This window comes from Tympanuchus pallidicinctus, unplaced genomic scaffold, assembly GCF_026119805.1.
Source record: "Tympanuchus pallidicinctus isolate F22 unplaced genomic scaffold, pur_lepc_1.0 scaffold1, whole genome shotgun sequence".
NCBI classification, from domain to species: domain Eukaryota; kingdom Metazoa; phylum Chordata; class Aves; order Galliformes; family Phasianidae; genus Tympanuchus; species Tympanuchus pallidicinctus.
This window is the reverse complement of record NW_026294618.1, coordinates 34,742,038-34,767,639: the sequence shown is the minus strand read 5'-3', so window position 1 is coordinate 34,767,639 and position 25,602 is coordinate 34,742,038. Positions and strand designations below refer to the sequence as shown.

At 39.4% G+C, this 25,602-nt stretch overlaps 1 protein-coding gene across 3 annotated transcripts in view; it reads left to right on the top strand.

Moving 5' to 3' along the window:
• The window catches only part of RNGTT (RNA guanylyltransferase and 5'-phosphatase), a 186,301-nt gene that overhangs the window by 10,411 nt on the left and 150,288 nt on the right, over positions 1-25,602 (top strand). For all 3 annotated transcript variants that reach the window (XM_052678333.1, XM_052678325.1, XM_052678343.1), the window contains 6 exons: positions 1,141-1,244; positions 1,367-1,455; positions 6,627-6,702; positions 9,546-9,795; positions 16,486-16,595; positions 17,205-17,306. In XM_052678333.1, the coding sequence (XP_052534293.1) occupies positions 1,141-1,244; positions 1,367-1,455; positions 6,627-6,702; positions 9,546-9,795; positions 16,486-16,595; positions 17,205-17,306 (731 nt within the window). The remainder of the gene's footprint in view (positions 1-1,140; positions 1,245-1,366; positions 1,456-6,626; positions 6,703-9,545; positions 9,796-16,485; positions 16,596-17,204; positions 17,307-25,602) is intronic.

Genomic DNA, 25,602 nt, shown 5'->3' with positions numbered 1-25,602 from the left:
AAACATTCTTTAAATAGGCGTCTGATTTCATGGTGAGGATCCTAAGTGAAAGCATGATGTTCTGCAAATAGGAAGCCAGGAATGCTTTCAGCAAACAGGTATATCAGTGGGCTGTTTTTGTGTAGTCATAAGGGAGGTTTATGGTTCGAAGAAGTTTTGCTGAACCAAGGATGAAATTCTACAGAATGAAGAAGGCTAGCATCGAGTCAACAGGTTGCCATGCAACTTCGTTTTCCTGTTCTGTTTTTCTGCAGTTCCCTGTATCTGTGACCTAAAGGAATGTGTTTCCCCAGAGCTTGGAGTGAAATGTTTTCCACCACTGTTACAAAATTTTAATGAAATTTGAAGGGTTTCATTTCCCTTGTTAACTTAAATGGGGTGTCAGTAGAATGCATGTTGCTGGTGAGCTGTGTGTAAGGTGTCACCCAGAGGAACTCCTGTTTTCTGTCTTGAGTTTTGAAATGGTAACTTCCATAGAGCTCAAAGGACACGTTAGGATAATGGGTAAAGCAACCTTAATTCAGGTACACTTAACATCTGTGTGGTTAGAACTGCCAGCTCAATCACCTGCAGCACCTTGCAAGATTTCAAACTGTTTCATGTTTCACCTCTGAATAGAAAATTTCTAGGAAATAAAGGGAATTTTTATTTTAAACTTGAAAATGTGTTCATTTGTTTTGCACTCTACTAAGTAGGGAAACTGAGGTGAAGGTTTTTTTCTTATGAGTGGATACTTATAAGTTTCAGTAGGTAATTTTTCTTATTGTGCTCTCACTGTTATTTTATGTAAAGTTGATGTGACTTTAGGTAATAAAGTTATGTCTTTTAACATGTTTATGTAGTTCTTTAGCAGATATTTTTTGCTATTAGCAAATTTTTCTTACTTAGAAATGTTGTAAGAAACAAACTGAGGTTTTTGAATTGGTGACTGAAGCTGATTCAGGCACAAGCTTTCCTGAAGAACAGGTAGTAGAGCGGTAGTAGAATGAAGCTCATATGGATGTTTTCTCAACACAGTATTTGAAAGATTTCAAACTTGCAGCAGTGGCTTGCTATCACTTTAAATTTGGTTGTTATTAACAAATGAAATATTTATGTACAAATACTTGAACTGAATATATAATTATGTTTATTTTTCAGGTTAAAATGGGTTTGCTGGTAGACTTGACCAACACCAATAGATTCTATGATAGGAACGATATACAGAAAGAGGGGATTAAATATATAAAGCTTCAGTGTAAGGGGTAAGTGGTCTGTATTCTCTTTAGTTGTTTAACTTGAAAGATCACTCTGAAGTAATTGCTGTTTTTTCACTTCGATTTTTTTCTTCTCCTGCCACTGATTCCTATCTTTTTTTTTTAATCAGACATGGCGAGTGCCCTACGCCTGAGAATACAGAAACATTTATCCGTGTATGTGAACATTTCAGTGAAAAGAATCCCACAGAACTCATAGGTATGTCTGATCTATTTTCATTAGTTTTTGCTGTTAATATATTTTTTTCCTATATAGTCTGTTATTCTTGACAGTGTCAAAAGAATTTCTGCAGAACAGTGTTTATGCATGTATAGATTTTTTTTTTTAACTCGAGTAGCATTTTGTTTTTATAGAAACCTGTATGCTTCTGTATGCATCAATTTGAATACAGCTGTTTACTTTATGCAGAAGAAATGTACAAGAACTGTCTGCAAGCTGTCTGCGTTATATTTTTGAAGCTTCTGCTGATAGAAAAGAAGAACATGCATTGCCTAAGTGTTGTTTTGACACTCAGTGGTCAAAGCAAGTGGCTTACTTGCTGTCCTTTTCAATATTTTCAGTAGCTGACTGATCAGAGACTCTTCAGCAGATTTCACAAAGCAGCTGATTAATTGGTAGAAATTGGTAGTAGATATTTGGCTAAGTTTTTCTTCAGTGATGTAGTGTCTGATAGTAAATATTTGAATATTCATAAGACTTTTTTCCTGAGAGCAAAAAAAAAAAAAAAAAAAAGATTGGCTTTCAGTTTTAGTTAAGACTGTTTTATTCTGGTTTCTGTTAAGCACTTCTATGCTTAACTCTGTCTGCAGACTGTCAGAGATGAGAAATTACTGTGCAGCTGAGTTTCCAGAGGCAGGAGGAATTTTGTCACTGGGCATGTTTGATGATAATTCTATGCCTTTGCTGAATAGGAATATCTGTCTGACTTAGTACTTAGAACAGTTGTTTGCATAGGTGCCATTGATAAGAGCTTGGTAAACTAAGCTTGTATGTTCACACGGTTTAGGATTTGTATAGAGTCTTAGAACAGAAGAAGTTGAAAGGGACCTCTGGAAATCATCTAGCTTATCACCCCTCTGCAGAGCAGTCAGCTGCAGCAGGTTGCTTAGGGTGGTGCCCACTTTTGACATCCTCCAAGGATAGGAACTCCACAACATCTTCTGCAACTTAATCAAGCGTTGGACTTCTACAGTGAAAAGTGCTTTTTCCTGGTGTTTAAACAGCATTTCTTGTATTTCAGTTTGTGCCTGTTTCTTCTTGTCACTGGATACCATTGAGAATCTTATTTTGTTAATGCCTGAGAGATACACTTGGGCATGTAATTAACTTTTTCACACAATTTAGTTTTAGATGCTTTCTTTGTTTCACATAGAAAGAAATTTCAATTGTATAAAGACTTGTATTTTTTTTCCTTGAACAAGCAGAAGTATCTGATACAAAAACTGAGAGTAAGTGGGATCAGCCATCAGACAATATTTCAGAAATAGGGATTTCTAAGAAATAGGGGTAGTATTGTGACATGTATTAAGTAGCAAACCCATTTTACTTCTAAAACACCATTTTTAGTGTTGAGCCGTTTACTTTCTGACTTGCATGAGTTTTGGAATGTTCTATTATTGAAAGGACCGTGTCTTGACTCTGAATCATAAAATCACCAGGGTTGGAAGAGACTCACAGGATCACCCAGTCCAGCCATCTACTTATCACCAATAGTTCTCACTAAACCATATCCCTCAACACAACGTCCAAACGTTCCTTGCACACCTCCAGGATCGGGGACTCCACCACCTCCCTGGGCAGCCCATTCCAGTGCCTGACCACTCTTTCAGAAAAGTAGTATTTCCTGATGTCCAGCCTAAATCTTCCCTGGAGCAGCTTGAAGCCATTCCCTCTAGTTCTACCACCAGTTACATGAGAGAAGAGGCTGACCCCCAGCTCCCTACAGCCTCCCTTCAGGTAGTTATGGAGAGCAATAAGGTCTCCCCTGAGCCTCCTCCAGGCTGAACATTCCCAGCTCCTTCAGCCGCTCCTCATAAGCCCTGTGCTCCAGACCCCTCACCAGCTTTGTTGCCCTCCTCTGAACACGTTCCAGGGCCTCAGTGTCTTTCTCGCAGTGAGGGGCCCAAAACTGGACACAGCACTCGAGGTGCGGCCTCACCAGAGCTGAGTACAGGGGGACAATGCCTTCCCTGTTCCTGCTGGCAGCACTGTTTCTGATGCAAGCCAGGATGCCATTGGCCTTCTTGGCCACCTGGGCACACTGCTGGCTCACGTTCAGCTGAGCATCAATCGATACCCCCAGGTCCATTTCCTCTACGCAGTCCTCCAGCCACTCTGCCCCAAGCCTGTAGCATTGCCTGGGGTTGTTGTGGCCAAAGTGCAGGACCCGGCATTTGGCCTTGTTGAACCTCACCCCATTGGCTTCAGCCCAGCCATCCAGCCTGTCCAGGTTCCCTCTAGGGCCTCGCTACCCCCCGGCAGACCGACACTTCCAGCCAACTTGGTGTCATCTGCAAACTTACTGAGGGTGCACTCAATGCCCTCATCCAGGTCATCAGCAAAGATACTGAAGAGGACAGGCCCCATCACAGACCCCTGTGGAACACTACTTTTGACCGGTCACCAGTTTGGTTTAGTTCCATTCACCAGTACTTTCTGAGCCTGGCCTTCCAGCCAGTTCCTTATCCAGTTAAGAGTGAACCTGTCCAAGCCACGGGCTGCCAGCTTCTGCAGGAGAATACTGTGGGTGGCAGTGTCAAAGGCCTTGCTCAAGTCTAGGTAAACTACATCAACAGCCTTTTCCTTGTCCAGCAGACGGGTCACTAGACCATAGAAGGATCAGGTTGGTTGGTTGGCAGGACCTGCCTTTCACGAACCCATGCTGGCTAGGACTGATTCCCACAGTTGTCCTGCACATGCTGTGTGATCTCCCTCATGACAATCTGCTCCATAACCTTCCTTGACACCAAACTCAGGACTTTAGAACCGTGAAATCACCAAGGTTGGAAAAGATCTCTAAGATCATCCAGTGCAGCTGTACCCCCTATCACCAATATTTCTCTATTGAACCATGGTTCTCAGTACAACAATGAAATGTTTTTTGAGCACTTCTGGGGTTGATAACTCAAGCACCTCTCTGGGCAGCCTGTTCCAGTGCCTGACCCCTCAGAGAAGTATTTCCTAATGTTCAACCTGAATCTCTCCTCATGCATCTTAAGGCTGTTCCCTCTAGTCCTATTGCTAGTTAAATGGGAGAAGAGACTGTCCCCCCAGCTCAGTACAGTCTCCCCTCGGGAAGTTCTAGAGAGCAATAAGCTCACCCCTGAGCCTCCTCTTCTCTGAACTGAACAATCCCAGCTCCCTCAGCCACTATCCATAAGCCTTATGCTCCAGAGCCCTCACAGCTTCACTGCCTTCACTGGACATGCTCCACGGCCTCAATGTCTGTCTTGCAGTGAGGGGCCCAAAACTGAACACAGTACTTGAGGTGCAGCCTCACCAATGCTGAATACAGAGGGATGATCACTTCCCTTTGGTTCACTTCTGTGAGGCAGAAAAAAAAAATAAATCTCTTAAATAACCTGTGGTTTTGGTTTTTGTGTTATAAATGAAACGTTGGGATTTTCCATTTTCCTTCCATGAGTTACAGAAAAGTTGTTTCTGGGTCTGAATGCTTTGTTTCCTCTTTTGAAAGAGCTCCAGAGGACTTAGAGTGGAGGATGTTTTTATCAGAAGTGAAAGCAATCTGCAGCAGTGATAGGACTGCACCCTCTGCAATCATTCCTTTCCAAGCCATTGGTCTCATTGCTGAAATGCTACTTATCTTTGTTGTGTGTGTAAAATTATTGACTTAACCTTCTTGGTAGAAGTAACAGCTGCAGGGCTTATTGATAGCAATTGTGTGCCTGATACGAAAAAGGCTCAAATGCGGATGATAAGTGAACAAAATTTTCTATTCAACTGGAACACTATAGGATGGAAGCTATATTTTTGCAACTTGAAGGACTGCAGCATGCCTGCCAACTTCGAGGAAACAAAATGCAAAGATTTTGCTTAAGCCAGAAACAAAAGAGAAATGATTACTGGGAACAAATTCTATAAGGAAGCTAAAATTAATTTCATTTGATGCAAGTTATGGTTTTTATGGCTATTAATGGTTAGAAAGTGTGAATCCAAGAAATTCCTAGCAGATTTTGCATTGCTTTTTTAAGAAAGGGATGTTGGAGCGAAAGGGGAGTGAGTCATAAAACCAGCTCTGATGCAGTCGAGGTCTGCGTACTTATGTAAAGTTGCTGCTCTTCATAGGTATTTGGTCTTGGATCTCCAGTTTAAAATAAAGAAATTGCTGCAGTGTGGATGTAGATTGTAGGAAGAGAAGGTAGATGCTGAAATTTGATCTGGATAAGCATCCAGTGAATTATTGTTGACTTATTTCTCTGCACACTTAGGAGACTAAGTGAATTAATAAAAACCTTGTTTTGTAGTCAGAGCTGGAAAAAACATATTATTGACCAATTAATGATTGCACTTGGTTTTAGTGGAAACTTTAATACTGCCGTGTTTGCTGTTTAAAAAAGATGCAGTGGGAGGAAGAGTCGTCTTGCTTGAATTCCTCATAGCCTTTTAGTAGCACAAATTTCAAGCTTGGTTTGTTTATCACTAGATGGTGCTGTTGCCTTTACATAGGAGAAAAGAATAGGAAAAAGGAATCTCGATGCCTTTGACTCTCCCTTCCTTTCACTATAAAATAGAGGAAAAATTTGTGTTTTTCTTAAAATGTAATAAGTATTTCAAAGTTATTGTAGTGGTCTATAGTTTTCTTCCTCCCCCTCCTCCTCCCCTCCCCCCCAAATTTAATGCCCAGCCTTAGTATGGTAATTATAAATCTGACTTAGAATTTTAGACTGACACTGCATTCAAGTTTGAAACAGGAAAATCTGGGTATGATTTTTATGCCTGATGGTGTGAAATAATGTAGAGCTTGTTGAATCCATTAAAAACACAGCTATCAACTTTGACTGCATTGTCTCCTAGTAAGCATTTGTGCAGTCATTTAAAAAAAAAAAAGAACAAAATCCAAATCAAACAACTTTGGATCTCATCTGCATTAGCCATATTTGAGTTGGATTAAGTTAGTGGTCTTGATCTGAAATAATCTGAAGTGTTCTATGTTCTTGATGCTGACAATTTGCAGGAAGGATATAATAAATTGTTCTTAGGCTTTTGTGCATTAAGTAATCTGTGCTGTCTTGATAGGAAGGGAGGTAACTTGTTATTGATGAGAGTAGAATGATTAGAAAACTCACTTGTGAAACTCAACTATGAATGTTGGAAATACTTTCAAATGATTATGTTCTTGTTTCATCTAGGTGTCCATTGCACACATGGTTTCAATAGAACTGGATTTCTCATCTGTGCCTTCTTGGTTGAGAAGCTGGACTGGAGGTAACTTTGAAATGTAATTCTTAGGGATTTGTGGACTAAAGAACCTTCAGTCTGTTTCACTCGTCCTGGCAGCTATCCTCGTGTATTCACTGTTTAAATTAAAACTTCCTACTAATTTTGAGCAAACAACCGATGTTAGCATTATTCATATCATACCTTGGTAGCTTAGCCTTGGTCAGTTAAGCTTTTCAGTTCTGGTAAGTGAAAGTCAGCTGTACCTGCTGTGTGAAGGCTTCTAGAAACGTATGGATTGTGCTGGGTCCCTCCCCAGTGGCATGCCCCATGCTTTGAGTGAAAACACAGAGTTCAGGGAAGCCTAAAGTATTTTTCTTGTACTTCACATAGGTTTGGTTGTAGGCTTTTTTAATTTCTTGACTTCCAGGAAGATGCCATTAGCTTGAGAAACAACAGAGTGACAAGTTCCCTTCTGAAGGGGTGATGGGGAAGGCAAAGCTGTTTCCAGCTTGCTGTTTGAGGTCTGCAGCACGTTTCTGCAAAAGCACCTGCTTGAGTGATTTTAAACTTTGGTGCCTTCATACACACCAGAGATCTTTTCCAAATATTACTAGTTAAAAAGGAAAAAAAATAGGTCGTACCATGCTGATAAGCTTGATTTTTGCATGTTTGGTAGTGTTCATGAAATGCTGTTTCTGTGATGGCTGGGTCACTTGCAGAGTGTTACTGACCAAAGTCCCTTCAGCATTTTGATGGTATTTCTTGTATGGTCTTTTAAATGAAGAGAAATACACTCCTGTTCTTGTGGTATCTCTCTGGACATAGAATTTATTTGGTGATTAATGTGTGTGCAAGCAGTTTGCAAAGAAGTAGGTTGTTGTCTTCTGTTGGTAAACTTGGAGTAAAGACACTGGAGTAGTGGAGACAGAATGCCATTAACGGTGGGTGGCTGAGTCTTGGCAGAATCTTAGCTGACTGCAGGAAGATACAAAGGTTGTTATAGTGTGATTATAGTTACTCTTACAAAGTAGAAAATTGCTTTGCTTTTAATCTAACAACTTAAAAGCAGCATGCAGTAATCAGATTCGATATTGGTCGTTTGTTCTGAGGAGGAAATGCACTTAAATCTATTTGAAACTGCTTTTAGGCAGCTTTTTACTTCCACACCTCTGTGGGAAAGGCCTTAAAACTTAGCAGCCATGTATTTTTGTTTGTTCACTTTGTTCGAATAGCTGATTGTGTAAATTTGCTCTTCTCTGTCAAATTATTTTAACAGAGTGTCCTGATGTCACTTAATAAAAATGTCCACTGCAAAAGATTTCTGCAAGGTGGAAGTTAGTGCTAAGCATTGTATTAAGATAAAGTCAGTTTGCTGTATCATCCTTTAAAATAAGTCACTGCTGTTTGTGAAGAAATAAGGCTTTCCTGATGGAAAAATCCATCCATATTCATTTCTGAAGTGTATGGTACAAGAGTACTGCTGATGCATTGTGAATTCTGAGATGTATTTTATAGTTAGTTTAAAGAAAGGTCATCTAGAATGAAAGCCCTCCAGCTAGTTATCAGAAACCTTAGTTTCCTTTTCTATAACTTTTTCCCCAAAGTCTACTCTATTTCTGGAACTTGCAGAGCATGTTTTCCTTCAGCAGATTTCAAGCTCAGAAACCTAGCCCTGGATCTTTTGACTTTTGTTACCATATGCTCCACAATAGTGTAGAGTTCTTGTGATGCAATGGAGGACGAATCTGAACTTGTTTCAGGCCCTGCCTCTTTTGGTTGTTTTGGATTTGCAATGACATTGATTTTGGAAGGTGCAAAACAATTTAAGAATGTTACCAAAATGAAAATTGTCTTGTATGTGAGAAATTAGAAGTCATAAGAAACAGAATGAGGAAGATTAGATATTTTTTTTCTAAATAACTCAGGTTATTAAGCTGTTGTTCCTGAGATTGATGACCATCTGGTAGCCTGACTTCTGAAAATGCTTTGTTCCCCCCTCTTGATCGAAGAGAGAACTAAACTTACCTGGTACTCAGGAAGTGGCTTTCTCTATACCAGGATACTTGTCTCAGAGTTCTCAGGCACTGTCTCATACTGGACAGATGAGGCAAAAAATGCCTTCTATATTTTTTTTCCAATCTTACCTACATAATTTCCTTGTTCCAGTGGTAGGCTATTTTCATATTTAAAAAGAAAGTAAAAAATTTGCAGCAAGTAGTGTGTGCTTTTATTCCAGCTTAAACATTCGTGCTTGTCAAGAAGCCTAACTAAAGGGTTTACCTTTTGTGGTATCTCTCTACTCTTTTACATAGAATCACCATGGTTGGAAAAGACCTCCAAGATGATCCAGTCCAACCATCCACCTACCACCAGTATTTCCCACTAAACCACTTCCCTCAGTACAACATCTAAATGTTTCCTGAACACCTCCAGGGACAGTAACTCCAACTGCCTCCCTGGGCAGCCTATTCCAGCACCTGACCACTCTTTCAGAGAAGAGATTTTTCCCAGTATCCAACCTATATAGCAAGATTTCTAAATGTAGATTTGTGGTCTGTAATTTGGTCTGTAAGTACTTACCTATGTGCCACTCATTCATTTTTCTATAGCAACAATAAAAATTATAATGAAGGTTTTACCTAAATGACCAGCAGGCTGGTCTTTGCTGCAGCTAGAGATGAAACAGACCAAGCTACAGATTTTGTGTACATGATCAACACAATTGAAGCATGATGCTTTGAATACCATGAATGTTTTTGGAATTGTCACTTTAGGATTTTTTCTAAATTCTTGGTACTTGCTAACTTGGTAAGTTTTAAGTATGTTTTAGTCATGCTATGCCTTAACAAATAAAGTTACAGAGTAATTTCCATTTTTTTATTTGCCAGTATTGAGGCAGCTGTGGCTACCTTTGCTCAGGCCAGACCACCAGGTATTTACAAAGGTGACTATTTGAAGGAATTATTTCGTCGTTACGGAGATGAAGATGATGCACCATCACCACCTGAGCTACCAGAATGGTGCTTTGAGGATGATGAAGAGGAAGATGATGACAACGGTAAAACAGGAGGCCAAGAATCAGAACCTGGATCATCAAGCACTTCCTTTGGCAAGAGGAGGAAAGAACACCTAAAACTGGTATTTTTGATTAAGAACTTAATATTCTAATTGCTAACTATACTTGCATGAACTCACGATCATGGGTTACTACACTGTAAGTGCTAAACAATTGCTCTTGCAAGTTGGGAACCAGTAGTATTGTCTCTAACCAGGGGAAACATTTTTTTTGATGTTTCCTATATGAACACTGAACTTTGAAATTGAAAACCTTAACTATTTCAGTGGTAACAATGACTTAAATTTTTTAAATACTACTTTTTTTTTTAAGCTTGAGTTGAGATACACAATTTTTTCATACTTATCTGATCTGTTGTCAGAGGTGAAATGTTCTGCAGGTGTATGGGGTTGTAAAACAATTTCTGGTTATTTTTTTGTAGCCATGTGGATCAAAGTTCAGTCTTTTAAATTCAGTGCTCATTTTGGTAAATATATTTAATTTTGAAAACCTGAGAGGATTGAGACTAGGATTAGCAAGAAGCAATGTGATTTTTAGAAAGCCAAGGCAATTCTAGCATCACTTTTTTTTTTTTTCCAAAGCTTTTAACTATAGAACTATAAGAACTTTTCTTTAGGTTGGAACTGCCAAACTGATTTTTTTTTTTTGACTTGTGTTTTGTTGCATTAACAACTGAGGTGAGATGGTGAGGCTGAAGGCAGCCATTTTTCCACAGGTATAAAACTAAATTGATGTGTTCAGCAGGAATCACCATACTGTTGTCATAGGCTTTTTCTTATCTGCCAGCATAGATTTTTTTTTTTTGAAAGCTGAAAGCTAAATTATACGAATAAGCATATTAATAACTAAAACTTAATTAAGAGTTAGAGAATTTGTGAAAGACAGAATCATTTAGTTAATATGCATATTCGTATAATTCAGTTTTGCAGCTCTGGAGGAACAGTCTTTGGCATGAAGAGGAGGAACGGGGAGAATTCTTTACCATGGTATTTGGCTGGCAGATTGGACTGCATCTTAACTGAGTAGAGATGGATAGAGTCTATTTGTGATTCCTTATAAATGTGCAATCTACAGGGAGAATTATTATCAGGTAAATACCTCTTGCTTAGATTTTCTCTTACAGAATCATAGAATGTTCTGAGTTGGAAGAGACCCACTAGGATCATGAAGTCCAGCTCCTTACTCCACACAGCACCACTCAAAAATCAGAGCATATGACTGAGAGTGTTGTCCAGATGTATCTTGAACTCTGACAAGCTCAATGCCACAACCACTGCCCTGGGCAGCCCGTTCCATGCCCACTGCCCTCTGATGCAGAACCTGTCCCTAACCCCCACCTGCCTCTCCCCTGACACAGCTCCATGCTGTTCCTTTAGGTCCTGTTGCTGTCACCAGAGAGCAGAGCTCAGTGCTGCCCCTCCACTCCCCTCATGAGGAGCTGTAGACTGCCACGAGGCTTCTTCTCTGGGCTGAACAGAGCAGGGGACCTCAGCCTCTCTTCATATGTCTTCTCTACACCCTTTACCATCTTTGTAGCCCTCTTTTGGGCACTCTGATAGTTCCACATTTTTGTATTATGGCACACAAACCATGCACAGTGCACAGGGTGAGCACAGCACAGAGCAGAGTAGGACAACCCCTTCCCTTGCCCACTGGCAATGCTGTGCTTGATGCACTCCAGGGTATGGTTTGTCTTCCTGGCTGCCTGAGCACATTGTTGGCTCATGTTCAATTTACTGTTGACCAAGACCCCCCAAATCTCTTTTGGTGGTGCTGTTCTCCACTCTGTATGTACAGCCAGTTATTTTTATGCTATCTGAAGGGCTAAATGTTCATTGTTACTGTTGATTTCTCACAGCAATGTTTTCAGGTTTCTAATCTGACTCCTCGAAAGACCAGAGGATATGTAATGTCAAACTAAATGGGACTGTTATGATGGTGATGTTCTGAAATGTTTTCATTTGACCCAGATCTTTGAGGAAATAGAGGGAAAGTTCTGGGGGTAGAGGAGATACCTCCCAGGCATCTTCTAGAACAGTGAATAGTCCAAAGCAACTGACCAGATAGCTCATGGAGAGATGTAAGCATACTGCCTATTTCACAAATTCTGCCTTGGACTGGAGAAACTTTACTGTTGACATCAAAAAGTCTTCACGGTCTCCCTTCCACCCCCCCCAACCCCCCCATGATTTATAAGCTGTTCTAACAGTTAGAACATTAGTTTCCTTCACCAACATCTGAATGTAGCTGACAGGTAGCAGTGGGTCTGTTAGCTGATACTTACAATCTCACTTTGGGTAAAAAAATCTCCCAAGTATTTTGGACTTGAGGACAGTGAGTTATGCTTCTGAGCCAAAACTTTCAAACTTTTCATGGGTCAAACAGATCTTTTAATCTTTATTAAGAAGTACCATCTGTTCTATTCCTATGTAAGTCGTGCATTTCACAGGAAGTACAGGGTGTAACAAGCAGCGCTTCTAAAAAGGGTGGTTATGTCTCAACCAGCCTGCAAGTGGTGGCTACTACTAGTGATTTCCTTTGTGATTTTGAGGGGAGCTGTCTTGTGATCATCTGTGAGACCGAGGGAAACCATTAACCTTCATGGCTGATATAGTTAGCCACAGTAATATTTAAGTATCAAAGTATATTGATTGTAAATGTTAGTGATTTTCTGATCTAGCTTTTTCTTTTTTTTTTAGCCAACATTTAATCCCTATACTATACCTGGGAACATACTGTCGATACAGAAAAAAATATTATGTTCTCTTTTTTTTTTTTTTTCCAATGTTTTCTTATGTAGTTTACCCCTATAGTCTGTTTGTACTGAATATTCTTGACATTCTTTATTTTCTGAGGCTTTAGTGCCTGTAAATGAACACAAGCCAATAGCTGAAGCCACCTCAGTGCTTAACAGGAAGGAATTTCGTGTGTCTTAAGGCTAATGTTTCTGCTTACATATCTCAATATAATTGCCTTTTAGAAGATGGACTAATGCTAATTCAGCACATGGTCTGCATCTGCCTCCTTTTTCTCTTATTTTCTATGCGTTTGTATATGCATAGTTTCTTATTCCTTATTAAATGTGGAAGGTATTTTCCCCCCCTCATCATTTCTAAGGATTGCTTGCTTCCTCTCTTTCAGAAGGTTCTTTTTCTGTTTCTTCTTTGGAGAGCTTTCTGTGAACATTTTGCACTTGATAAAGTCTCTGAGTAGCTGAAGATGGCCATCACCCAGGCCTGGTGATACCTGTTGGGATTGGGGAGGTATGGGAGGGCATGGCTCCAATTCTATACCCTCCTCCAGCTGTTCTAAATCTGACCCAAGACATGATGATGCACTGCTACTTTTCCTTCAGCTGATGCAATGGATGTAGGGATGCAGTGGCAAGGGTGAAGAATTTCAGGACTACAGATGGTATGAAGGGCTGTGCAGAGTGTAGCTGCTAAAAGGATGTAGTTACCTGGGATCTTGAGGTACTGCTGCTGAGCTGACTGCTCTTGCTTCTCTGTACCATGTTCAGCCCATTTCCATGAGGTTGTCGTTAGCTCAACAACAGTGCAGAAAGTAGATGGGTCTGGCTCAGTTCTGGCACCTTGTTGCAGGAGCTATTCATGTGAAACCCGGAGCACTGAGCTTACCAAGTATCAATATGCAGATGGATCACCTGTTTTTCTACTGCAGTGGTGTAGCTACAGAGTATATCTGAGGCCTGACTTTATTCTGTAAAAGCATCATCTTGTCTGTCTGCTGATATGGCTCTCTTTACATTAGCATCCTGGATGGAGTGTCTGACTACCTGAGTTGATTATATTCTTAGGGTGCAGTAATTGAGTGAAATAGTCTCTGTGTTATCTGTCCTACTGTTGTACAACCCTGTCTTCTCCCTATGATGTTAGCACTTTGCTCCTCACTCCCCCCAGTCCTCTTCTTGTTTCAGATTGACAGCATTACAGTGAGGGGTTACAGTGTACCTATCAGGTGAATGGAGAAGTCAGTGTGGAAATGCAAAAGCTTGGCTTCTTTGTCCAAATACAAGCTGTACTTTTTTCCTTAATTCTTTCATACTTGCACCTCTCCACCCTGAAATCTTAACTATGTGTTTGTGTGTATGTCTATACATATGCACTTGTATGTGATCATGTAAATAAGAACATGCTGCTTATGCAAGAGAACCCGTTGTCAGGTATTTCCAGTTAAAAGCTCTTACAGCTCTGAACAAACAGACCAAACAAAGTGACTGGAACTAAATTAGGGTACATACTTCCTATGTGCTGGATAGCTGATGCCTTTGTAATTTTGAATAATTCACTCCAACTGCATACATTTCTTACCATGCAGAGAATTTTTGCAACTGTTCAGAATTGCAGTAATGCAGAATCATGCTTATGATGTCAAGTGTGAAAGCATGTGCAGCTGTTTTTAGTTCATGGCATAACTTGATAGTGCTATGCACTCTGATGTTAGCAGCTCCAAAATCAGTTGTGGAAGTGCATAATTCTCTTAGTCTGCAAGAGACAAATTGAAGTGGTGAGCACCACCACCGGTTTCTTGTTTATGACTTTATTTTTTTGGAAGATATTTGCTTTTGCCTGCTTTTTGCTTTCACCTTAGCATTCCCTAATGCTGCTGCGTGCTGATGTTATTCAGAGTAGGAGGTCACAATCCTTTATTTCCTGGTGCTGTTAACCCTTCATTGAGAACCCAGACAGCATGGTAGCCAGGCTTATGAAGCTCTGCCTCCCTTACTGAATCACCTGCGTGCTGCTGCACTTACTGGGGCAAGCAGAAATAACACGGGATAAGCGAATCTCTGAAAGTCTGTGGAGCTGAAGGTAATTAATGTTGTGAACTAACTCATTGCTTCAGGATGTACTGCTCTCAGAATATGGATTTGGTGGCACAGCTGAGCCTATCTTAACTGAAAGCTTGGGTTCTGCTTTCCTTTCACTCGTTGTGTTTTTCTGCTTCCACTGTGCAGGCACCAGCACTGACTCATCCAATGGTGAGCTAATTCAGGATAGCAATTTGGAAGAATATTACTAATTCACGTTGTTATTTTTGCCATCTTAGTTCTTCTACTTGCTCAAGAGTGGAACAGATGAGTGCAATGGTATGTGGAAGGGGAAGAGAGCATAAAGGCTCCTTTCATAAGCAGTATATAGCTAGATTTGTTAAAGCAAGTTTTAGGCTTTTTAGAGAGCAGGTAGAAAATACTTCTGTAATCATATGCAGGAGATGCAGTTCAACAGGTGAAGCTTCGTGCTTTGATCTTTTTAATCCACATTGAGATTTTGTGATGCTGCTAAAAAAAAAGTCTGATGGATTTGGAATCTCCATAGAAACATTCAGTTCTGTAGCTTTCTCAAATTGATGGCCTTATTGGATTCTGTTGTGCAGAATTTTATTCTACTTGGCGTCAAATCTTTTCTAGAATACAAAGATTGTTTGAGTTTTATTTTCCATATTCTTTATTGATATCTGCTTAGGCTTATCTGGGGCATTCAGAACAGCTTTAAGTTTTGGTAACCTGGTTTAGATTGGTAACAGAATCATATAAGTGTACTTTCATACATGTTTTTGTTACAAACCAGCTGTTTATTTTCTCTTTCGTTAAGACGTTTGTTCTAGATCAACCAAGAACCCTCTAAGTTTGGTGCTGCATAAGTACACTTTTTTCCCCTACAGTGTAAGTTTAAGTTTTGAAATGCAATATATACTGCATCACCTAAGTGGAGGTTGAAAACATGGATTTTAACTTCTTGTACTGGAATTAGCATTGAGGTCTGAATGCAGTTAATGTAGTCAACTGAAAACATGCATGTCAGAGATTTGGAGGGAGAGAAAAGGGCCTTAACTGCTTCATCCATTTAGGTGCTTTTTCATTAAAAAAAAAAAAAAAGTTATCCAAAGATGTTTTTGTGCCTTCATTAATTCCTGTGCTGCTGAACTTTGTCTCTGCTGCCAGTAAGAAGCTCTTATTTTCCATGAATGGAGGAAAGCACTGAATTTTTGGTAGAAGAATGCAATTTTTGTATTTTTTTAAACATTTCCTAGTTTAATTTTGTCACTAGTTTACAGTTTACTTGTTTTGAGGTTATATTTTTTGACACTTTTTTTATTCCCAGAAATAACTCATTTCAGTTCTTGGGGTCATTATCACAGAATCACAAGGTTGGAAAAGACCTTAAAGATCATCTAGTCCAACCACCCTCCCATTCCTATCAGTACCACAAGCAATGTGGCCTACATATTTGACTTCACTGACAAAGCTGAACTGATCATGGTGTTTGGGGGACAAATAGAGTCATAGTATCGTAGAATTGCTCAGGTTGGAAAAGACCTTAAAGATCATCAAGTCCAACCACAACCTAACCATACTACCCTAACTCTCACAACCCTCTGCTAAATCATGGCCCTGAGCATCACATCCAAACTGTTTTTTAAGCACATCCAGGGCTTGTGACTCAACCACCTCCCTGGGGAGCCTATGCCAGTGCTTAACAAGCCTTTCTGTAAAGAAGTGTTTCCTGATGTCCAACTTAAACTTACCCTGGTGCAACTTGAGGCATTTTCCCTCATCCTATCTCCAGTGAGAAGAGAAATAGTGCTGGACTGGAAGAAGTCTCTAAACCAGTACTGCTTGTTAAGATCATATGTTGCTATAACAGCCTGAATCTTGTATTGTTGTTCTGATCTGCTTTTGTGAAAGCTTATGTACTGATTTTTTTTTTGTTAATTTTGTTTCTATTTAGGGTGCAGTTTTCTTGGAAGGTGTAACAGTGAAATATGTGAACCAGGTGACAACACAACCAAAGTTGGGAGGAATACAGCAAAAGTGTCAGCAATTCTGTGGATGGGAAGGGTATGAGAGTATTTAGAACTCTTTCATTTATAATGTCTAGAAATGTTGCATTTCTAGTTTTGTAGGAGAAAGTAGTCAAAAAGAGTGTCTATTTTTAGATAGACTTAAAGAAAAAAACCCTCCAAAACCCCTCAAAACTGAAACAAGTGAGGATTTACACTCTGATTGTACAATATAATACTCATTTTTGGGGGCTGACTTGGTTTTATGACCAGCATTAAAATGAGTGTTGGTTTCAACGTCTCAGATTCTGAACTTCTCCTTTGTAAAGCTGGAGCTCAAGGGAGTTGCTTGCAGTGCTTCCCAACAGTCTGAAGCTTACACTTTTTCCAGTGCTTCTAGTTTTAAATGCAATGTCTCTTCTTCTAAAATTAACATTTTGAAGTTCTGCATAATTCATTATTTTGTCATGGACAAGTACCCTTATTACTATCAGAAAAACATTTAATTCCTCTTGCAAAGTGCCTTGTTGGGAAGGTGTTCTAACTCAAGGTTAACCTTGCAGCAAGTCTAGAACAAGATGCGATTTCAGTCACGTGATGTTAAAAAATGCATTACCTTGTGTGACTGCTCACTGCAGAACATTAATAAACATATTTCTCTTTTTAGGTCTGGATTCCCCGGAGCACAGCCTGTTTCCATGGACAAGCAAAATATTAAATTTCTGGAACAGAAACCATACAAAGTTAGCTGGAAAGCAGACGGCACACGGTAAGCTCATTTTAAATGAAAAAGAAACACCCTGTAAACTGGGTGGAAGGTTGTATTTTCTCAGGAAAGTGAACTAACATCTGCAATACACAAAGCACATTCTAACAGCAAAACCGACTCCAAAGTTTTATTTATTTATTTTTTCTTGATCCCCAACATTTGTTGATGTTTGTGGCTGAATTTCATTTTAGCAGCTGCTCTGCAGACTGGCTGTGTGTACTTTTATTCTTCTCTGTGATCCTCGTCTGTCTGTCAGCTAGGATTTGCCAGTAAGGTCTTAGAATAATCTCAGGTAACAGTAAGAGTTTGTTAAGTTAAAGAATTTGTTTATAAAAGGGAAATTAAAATTTATATTTGAGCCTTCAGAAGTAGATTAATGTTAGAAATGTCATGGTTTCTGTTTTTCTTCACACTGTGATCCTTTATTGAGATTTGTGGTTCAATAGTTTCGTCTTCCCTTATCAGTTCTCTTGCTTTCATTGTAGGGGGGACGCTTTTTTCCTCCCTTTGGAAACAGACTACCACTTGATTACATTGATCTTTTGAACCTATTCAGTGTTATGATTGCTAGTTTGAAAAGCATCCTTATGTGCAATTTCTCTTTTTTTGTGTGTTTTTTTCATTTGTCTAGGCACTTCCTGTGGTTTTTAGATGCGGTGCAATACTACGTCTTGTCTACAATTGCCAATGCAGAGTAGTGTGGGTTTCATACAAGCTTTGCTGTATTTTGCCTTGAGTATCTGAGCTATTGTGTGGTATCTCAGATTGTGCTATAGGTCTGTACTTTGGTAGTCAAGCATTCCCTGTTGTGACTGATTGTTACACACACACACATAGATGAGAGAAATATGTGTCTATAAAATACATACAATGGAATTCCAAGCACCAATTTGTTTGACTTATTTTTCCACAATATATCTTGCAAAAATAGAAATATTTTGCCCTTAAGGCAAAAATTTTGAGGCATTGCGTAAAAAAAATTAAATTCTGTTGGTAAGAACTTCTGCTGTTATTTCACTTGAAGCAGGATTATTGCCAGTGCTTCAGAAATTTAATTTGGCTTCATCTTGTCAAATCTTGAGAACTCCCAGGAAGGGGTTTACGTAGCCTTTGAGTAATCTGTTCTGGAGCTGCAGTGCCCATCCAGTGGAGGAAGCTTGGTTTTTCTTCTTGATGTTCAGAGGGAACCTCCCAGGTAGCAATTCATAGCTGTGACTTCTCGTGTCGTTTGTCACCACTGAGAGAAATTTGGACTGTGTTTTTAATTGCCATTCATATACTGCTAGGTTGCTGCCTGGTCACTCCTAGGCTTTGTTTCCTCTCATAAAATCATAGGGCATTTTGGATTGGAAAGGACTTTTAAGACCATCCAGTTCTACTCCCTCTGCTGTGGACAGGGACACTTTCTGCTGGACCAGGCTGCCCAGGGTCCCATCCACCCCAGCCTTGAGCACATCCGGGAATGAGGCATCCACAGTTTCTTTGGGCAGCCTGTGGCAGTGCTTCACCACCATCTGATACCTGATGTAAATCTCTCCTCTTTTAGTTTAAAGCTGTTACCACTAGTCCCTTCACTATGCTGCCTGGCAAAGAGTCTCTTTCCCTTCTTTCTTCGTTCTTGTAGACCTCTCTGTGCTAGAAGTCTGCGCTGAGGTCTCCTCGGAGCCTTCTCTTCTCCAGGCTAGGCAACCCTAACTCCCTCAGCCTTTCTTTATGTGTCAGGTGCTTCAGCCTTCTGATCATCCTTGTGACCCTTCTCTGAACCTCCCTGTCATTCTTATGCTGAGCACCCAGAGCTGAGCACAGTAGTCTAGGTGGAATTTCACAAGAGCAAGGCAGAGAATCACCTCCCCCACCCTGCTGGTCACAATTCTTTTGATGCAGCATGCAGTTGGTTTTCTGGGCCACAAGCTCCTGCTGATTGCATATGCTCAGCTTTTAGTCCTCCTCAACCCCCAAGTCCTTTTCTGTAGGGCTGCTCTCAGTCCATTCTCTGCCCAGCCTGTATTTCTGTTTGGGTTTGTCCTGATGCAGGTTCAAGACTTTGCATTATGGCCTTCTTGGACTTCATGAGGTTCATACGGGCTCACCTGAGTGTGTCAAAGTTCCTCTGGATGGCACTGTCTCTCTCCAGCAAGTCAGCTGCACCACTCAGCTTGGTATTGTCCATAAATTTGAAGAGGGTGCATTCATCCTGCTGTCTGTGTCACTAACAGCTGCAGTTGCCTTTTTTTTGCAAATTTATTATCGAAGTACTTAGTTTAATTTTTGATATTAACAAAACCTAATGGTCTTGATCGAAATCACTTTACAGCTTTGTGAGAAGTGTGAAGAAATATGCTCTGCCAGTTGTTTGTTCATTGAATGCTGTTGCTAGCACAGGTCAGTTGATGGTTACAAGTGCAGCAAATGCATCCAGCATTAGCATGCTCCAGCATGATAAGAACATCATTTGCGATGAGTTCCCTAGGACAGGTTCTCAAGGTGACCAGATTGGTGAGATTCTGATTTAACATCATCTGCAAGATATCTTTTTGTTCCCTTCTGATGTGTATGAAAAACCTGTGTCACAGAATATTTTCCCTCTATTCCCAGCAGCTAAGAGGAGGTACATAGAGTATTTACTAATCATGTTGAAATAAAACCCCAAGTGTTAGGTGCCCCATTGTCTTTGTGCTCTTGCAAACAGGTATTGTGGTTCTTCATGCATGCAAATCTTTCTTAGTTTGAATTCTGAAATTCCAAAATGATATTTATGAAAATAAGAGAGTATTTTTAAATTTGGAACATTTGGGAAATTACAACAATTTTCTTGAGTGTTGGAATCTTCTTTGGGGATTGATACTGTAACCTTCTGTGTTTCTTCAGTGTTTCTGGTTTCAAAACTGAAGTCAGGAATACCAGATACTAATGAAAATAATCTTAGTCTCTGCCACTCATAGCATTCAGATCACAGTCTTCCACGTCATTGTGAGTACTCCAGGTAGATAGTAATGACATTTCTTGCATTTCATTCAAGTGTGTCTCACTAATAGGAACTTATAGCCTATATCTTCTAAAGGTTTTTCTCACTTTCATTGCTTTGTTAGGTTTGTTATCTTCAGTTTTAGAATGGAATATTCTAGATAATGAAAAGCCTTGAAAATACGGAGAATTCAGTGTCTTATGAGAATTACCAAGATGTTCCACTCGGACTCCATCAGGATTCAGCACAGTTCAGCCAGATCTAAGCTGTCTTCCATACAAAAGGTCTCTCAAATGTTTTTCATCTTCGTTGTTTGTACTTCAGGGTTTTATTAGGTTGGGCAGAGCACGATGTGAAAATACAAAGCTCGCACTCCATATGACATCCAAGCATTAAGAAGTGTGTGAGAACGTCGGCCTTGTCACCTCAGGGCTTGAGCACAGTTGGCCAGTATTAATGTGATGCAGGCATTCTGAGAACACGAGGTTACAGAAACATTGTCTTGGGAGATCCAGGCTTATTCTCAGAGCAGTACTGTGCATTCAAGTGCTGCTGAGCCTGAGCAAATAAACTCAGCCAACAAAACTGACCGTGCAAAGAACTAGATGGGATTCTTTGCATTAATTGTGCTTTTAATCCGCATTCCAGTTATACTGTCTATGAAGTTGACTTCTAAAACCATGAAAACATTTGCGAAGTATTAACACACACAGGTCAGATATTGTTATTGGTAGTTCTTGCCTTTTCTGACATCTTGATCCTTAAGCAAGTCTTTGTTTCCAGGATTGATTTACACTAATATTTTAATATGCATTAAAGACATTTCGTGGATATGTTTTTGAATAATCTAGGCCTATTGCTTCTAGAAATAGTGATAACAGAAAATGTTACTTTGAAATAATTTCTTTACTGAAATCTATTTTACATTAAAGAAAAAAGAAATAGCTTTGCCTGCAGTATCTCTTGTATGCTTTGCCAGTGAACAATAATCCCTTCAAAGCTGTGGATCATTGACCAGTGCAGATTGATTTAGAACAAGCAGTAAGATGCCGTATTAAAATTAAAATTAGTGCTACTCTGTTGGGTTGTAAGCTATTTTTCACGTTTTGTTTGTGTTTTCAATATGAAAAGCTTTTCTTTGTCACACTGTATTCATTTGGAAAGTTGAAGTCTTAGGGAATATTCTTATGCAGCCATACAGGACATATTCTGCATTTGGAGTAGTTACATATGAAATAGCAGTGCATGTTGAAGACTGCCTTTTGTGAAAGAAATTAGAGTGCATATAGTTCCTTAAGAGGAATTTAAAGTATTTGGGGTATTTTATCCCCTGTTTTTAAAATTCAGAATGAGTAAAGAATAGGAAACTGAATAGCTCTGTTGAATTTTCTCAGAATGTATTAACTTACCTTGGTTGTGGAGATGCACAAACTGATAGCTGTACTCAGAGAAGAAAATGGTGTTACGCAGGCCTAGCGTTAATGAAATTCAGCTGAGGGAATGCTGTGAAAGAGATAAAAGACAGAAACCTGAGCTATTATTTGGACATTTAGACACCGTATAATAATAGCTACTCTAATCAACAATGAAAAATGTCTGGCAATTTTTATATTGGACACGCTTATTATTTTGCTGTTCTCCAATGATCCAGACTCCACATGTAATTGAACGCATTTTCATTAATTGTTCTGAATGCTTGTGTTGACAAGCATGACCTTCCTGAATTTACTATGAAGACATTTGTTACTGGAGATGTATTTACAGATACCTGGTTCACTTTATCTGGAAATGAAACCCCTGTTGTTACATCTCTGAACCTATTCTGTCAAATGTATTGTAGATGCAGCAGTCTATGGTATGTTTATTTCAGGGTTTTTTTCTTTGGCTTGCACAGTTTTGTTCTAGTTGTTTTTCTGCCCTTTTGATTAAAAGAGTGCTACTGTTTCATCAGACTGGCTAGGCTTATAAAAAAGTAGATGCTTAACTAATAATTTTATTTTGCACTTTCTCACTTGAATATAACTTGCTCATATGGGTTAATGGCAGTATTTTCTCAGCTTAGGCAAACTTATATTTCACCACTGTTAAATATTTGCATTTTATTCCTTCAGTGGTTGTTCTCTCTGGAGGTTTTCATAGTTGAAGCCTTTATTTTTAGGTTGCCTTAACTGACATAGAGCATTGGTAATTTCATGAGGACATTTACTTTTCTCCAAATACATCTCTTCTTCCTATTGATTTTAACTGGAGCTGAGGGTTCTCACTTTCTAAGTATTGCTATATTTTTCTAACCATAGTGAAAAGAAAAAAAATTAAAGTATTTCTTAAAAGTTAATTAACACCTGTCAATGACTAAATAATGTGGTTAAACTGGTTGACAGTGATTCTGTAAAGCATTTTTGAAAATTACTGGAGTAGCATCTTAAACACTTTCATAAACTTCTGGGTTCTGAGTTTCTTTTCTTGGTCAGAACTCCCCTGTTACAACAGATCCTGGAATTCAAAATCTCCTGATTTACCCCTGCTTGCTTCATCCTGGTTCTCAGAGGTTGTGCCTGCACCAGTGGCCTTGCTTGCTCACTGCCTCGCTTTGAGTCCTTCTGTGAGTATCACAAAGTGCACATCTTGTCCTTGCTCCATGTTACCTTCTGGAGCAAACCAGTGTGCTTGCTCCAAAGGGAAATGCAGTGTGTTTTCCACTCTTACCCAGGGCCGTTCTTCAGTTTTGATCTTCTATTCTCAAACACTCCTATATTTACTCCTGCACTGCCTGTGGAAGCATATGTACCAACAGAACTGCTATAAAGACACTGCTAAATGACAGTGCAGCTGCTTTTTATTTTGTACGTTTCTAAACTGACATAATGACTGCTAATGCTCTGATCTCATGTTCTCTTTTTTCTTCCTGGGTGGACAGTATTGTGCTGTGCAGCACTCCATAAAGCACAGTGTCTGTGGGCAGGCATGGGAGATGCCCAACTCCCAGTGCAGTCAGAATGTTCTGTGCAGCCATTCAGCAAGGCCTACAGCAGGTGCTGTGTGTTTGGTCTACCAAATCACTCTGTTTTCCTTTCTGAGTTAATGAGAGGTTATGGTCTAGGAGCTCAGCAAACATTTTTATAAGGGCCTATGTGAAAATCCAGATCTGTGTCTGTCTCACATTGAGGCTCTCTTTGGAAAAAATACTTCCTTTGTGGCAGCTCTTTGTGTATGTGTATGTAAGCATTACTTGGAAGTCATTCTGTTTTGGGAGAATCACTTCTAAAGTCATATTGCATTATTATTGACAGAATTACTTGAGTTTGCAGTTATCTTGCCTGGTTTGACGTGAACTCCATTCTGTATGCTTATTGAAACAGTTGTCAAACCTCTGGTGTCTTAAGAATAATTTTTATGGTAATCTATTCATAAGACACCAAAATCCAAAGGACAAATTTTCCACTGTTGAAGTCCCACCTTCTGGCCTTTTAAGTAGCAAATACACATTGCAGCTTAGCAGTAGCTACAAGGTACACATGGCTTTATAAACACATCCAGTTTCGTAGGGCTGGGATTGCAGAAATAGTAGATGCTATCTGAATAAGGTAATTGTTATAGTGTGTACAAGGCATGCGGGATGACTCGGTGTTACCAACTTTGTACTGTAAAGTCATTAGCCCAGGTGGTTAGCGGCACACTGTATCCCATGGTACAGGTCTCATTAATAATGTTTGTAGCAGATGTTTGTTCTAATGAGTGGAGCTGGATGTTCAGACAGAAGTAGGGTCCGTGAAGTAATGAGATGCCAGTTCTGAGAAAAAAAAAAAAAAAAAAAGACTCTTTCCACTAAGAATAATTGAAAGCTTTAAAATGTCCATAGAATAATTCATATTAATCCAATCAAAGGGGACGTGAGTTTTATAATGGTAAAATGTGACTTGAACAAAATACAAGCCATTAATGGATGTGAGTTACTGTCTTACATTTGTGTGAATACCTTTTTATTTTTCATGTCTGTATGCATGTACTTTTAGGATTGATTTTATTATTTTTTACTAATGCAGTGGCAGTTTAATTATAGTAAATCAGCTATTTAGAAGAAATACAGAACAGATAGTTCTTGCCAAAGGCTGTTATAGTTGAAAAATATCCATATAAACTTGGTGGCTCACAGATACCTAACTGTGAACAACTAGGTACAGCATGTTAAGCCTCTATGAGAATCACTACTAATTGTTTAAAAGGCATTCATAATAAAATATTTAGTAATATCTATGAAGCTAGTAATTTTTACATAATTAGAAAACTGCATGCTTGAAAAAGGCCTGCTGCCTATGTAATTCTCATTTTAATAGTGTCAGTAGAAAATAAACTTAGTGAGGCTGCACTTAAATGTATGGTAAAATTGGTGCCCAAAGTTTTTAAATTGTTTATTAACCAAATAATAGTAACTTATGTGCTTTGGATAACTCAGAATAATGCTTAAGACCTGTAATGGCATCCTAGGTGTCTCCAGTTCAGCTTTATACAAAGTGAAGAATTTTTCTGTTTTTTGTGAAGTTCAAAGTTATTGCCAGCTATAGTCTTTTCAGAACCACACTTAAGACTGTTACTTGAAGGATGAAGGATACCTACTGGGAGTACTTCTCATGCTTGCTTTTAAAAGGTAATGGATATAGGGGCAAAAAATTTTTCCCCTGAATTTGCCTCAATAATGTCTTGTTTTGCTGTCCTATGATCCTTTGGGTGGTGGGATGAAGCTTATGCTTCAACTGAGAAATATCAGTTTCCTAATATGAAAAATTGTCCAGAAGCCCTTTGAGTTGAGAGTAACATGTGGAAAGGTGATCGTTGCTGAAGGTCAACTTGACAAAAATGAAGAAAACTGAGAAACAGATCTTCTGTTTTAGAAATAACAAGATAAAAGGAGGTAATGCAAAATAATGTGGCAGGGAAGAAAAAAGATCACCTGTTTGTATAAGACTGAAGAAGAGAGAGTTTTCCATGAATGTGTTTGTAGCAATTGGACAGATCAATATGATGGCAAAGGCATTACAACAAAGGTGTGATAATAGAAGGACTAGCAGAATAGAAAGATGCTATAAAGGAAGGGAACAAGATAACTCACCTATATCAGAAGATCCTAGATTACAGGGGAAACCACCAAGGAGAGATCTCCAAAAAGAGAACCTTCCCCCCTGGCAGTCAGCCCTTAAATGAGGTCTAAGAGGTACAGCCATGCTCCACCCCTTCAGGTCACACTGCTGAGTTGCCTTCACCTATGCTCCCAGGGCTGACGGTCCTTTCCCCAGGTGCTCAGTCAGTGGTTGTGACTCAACAGTTACCGTACAG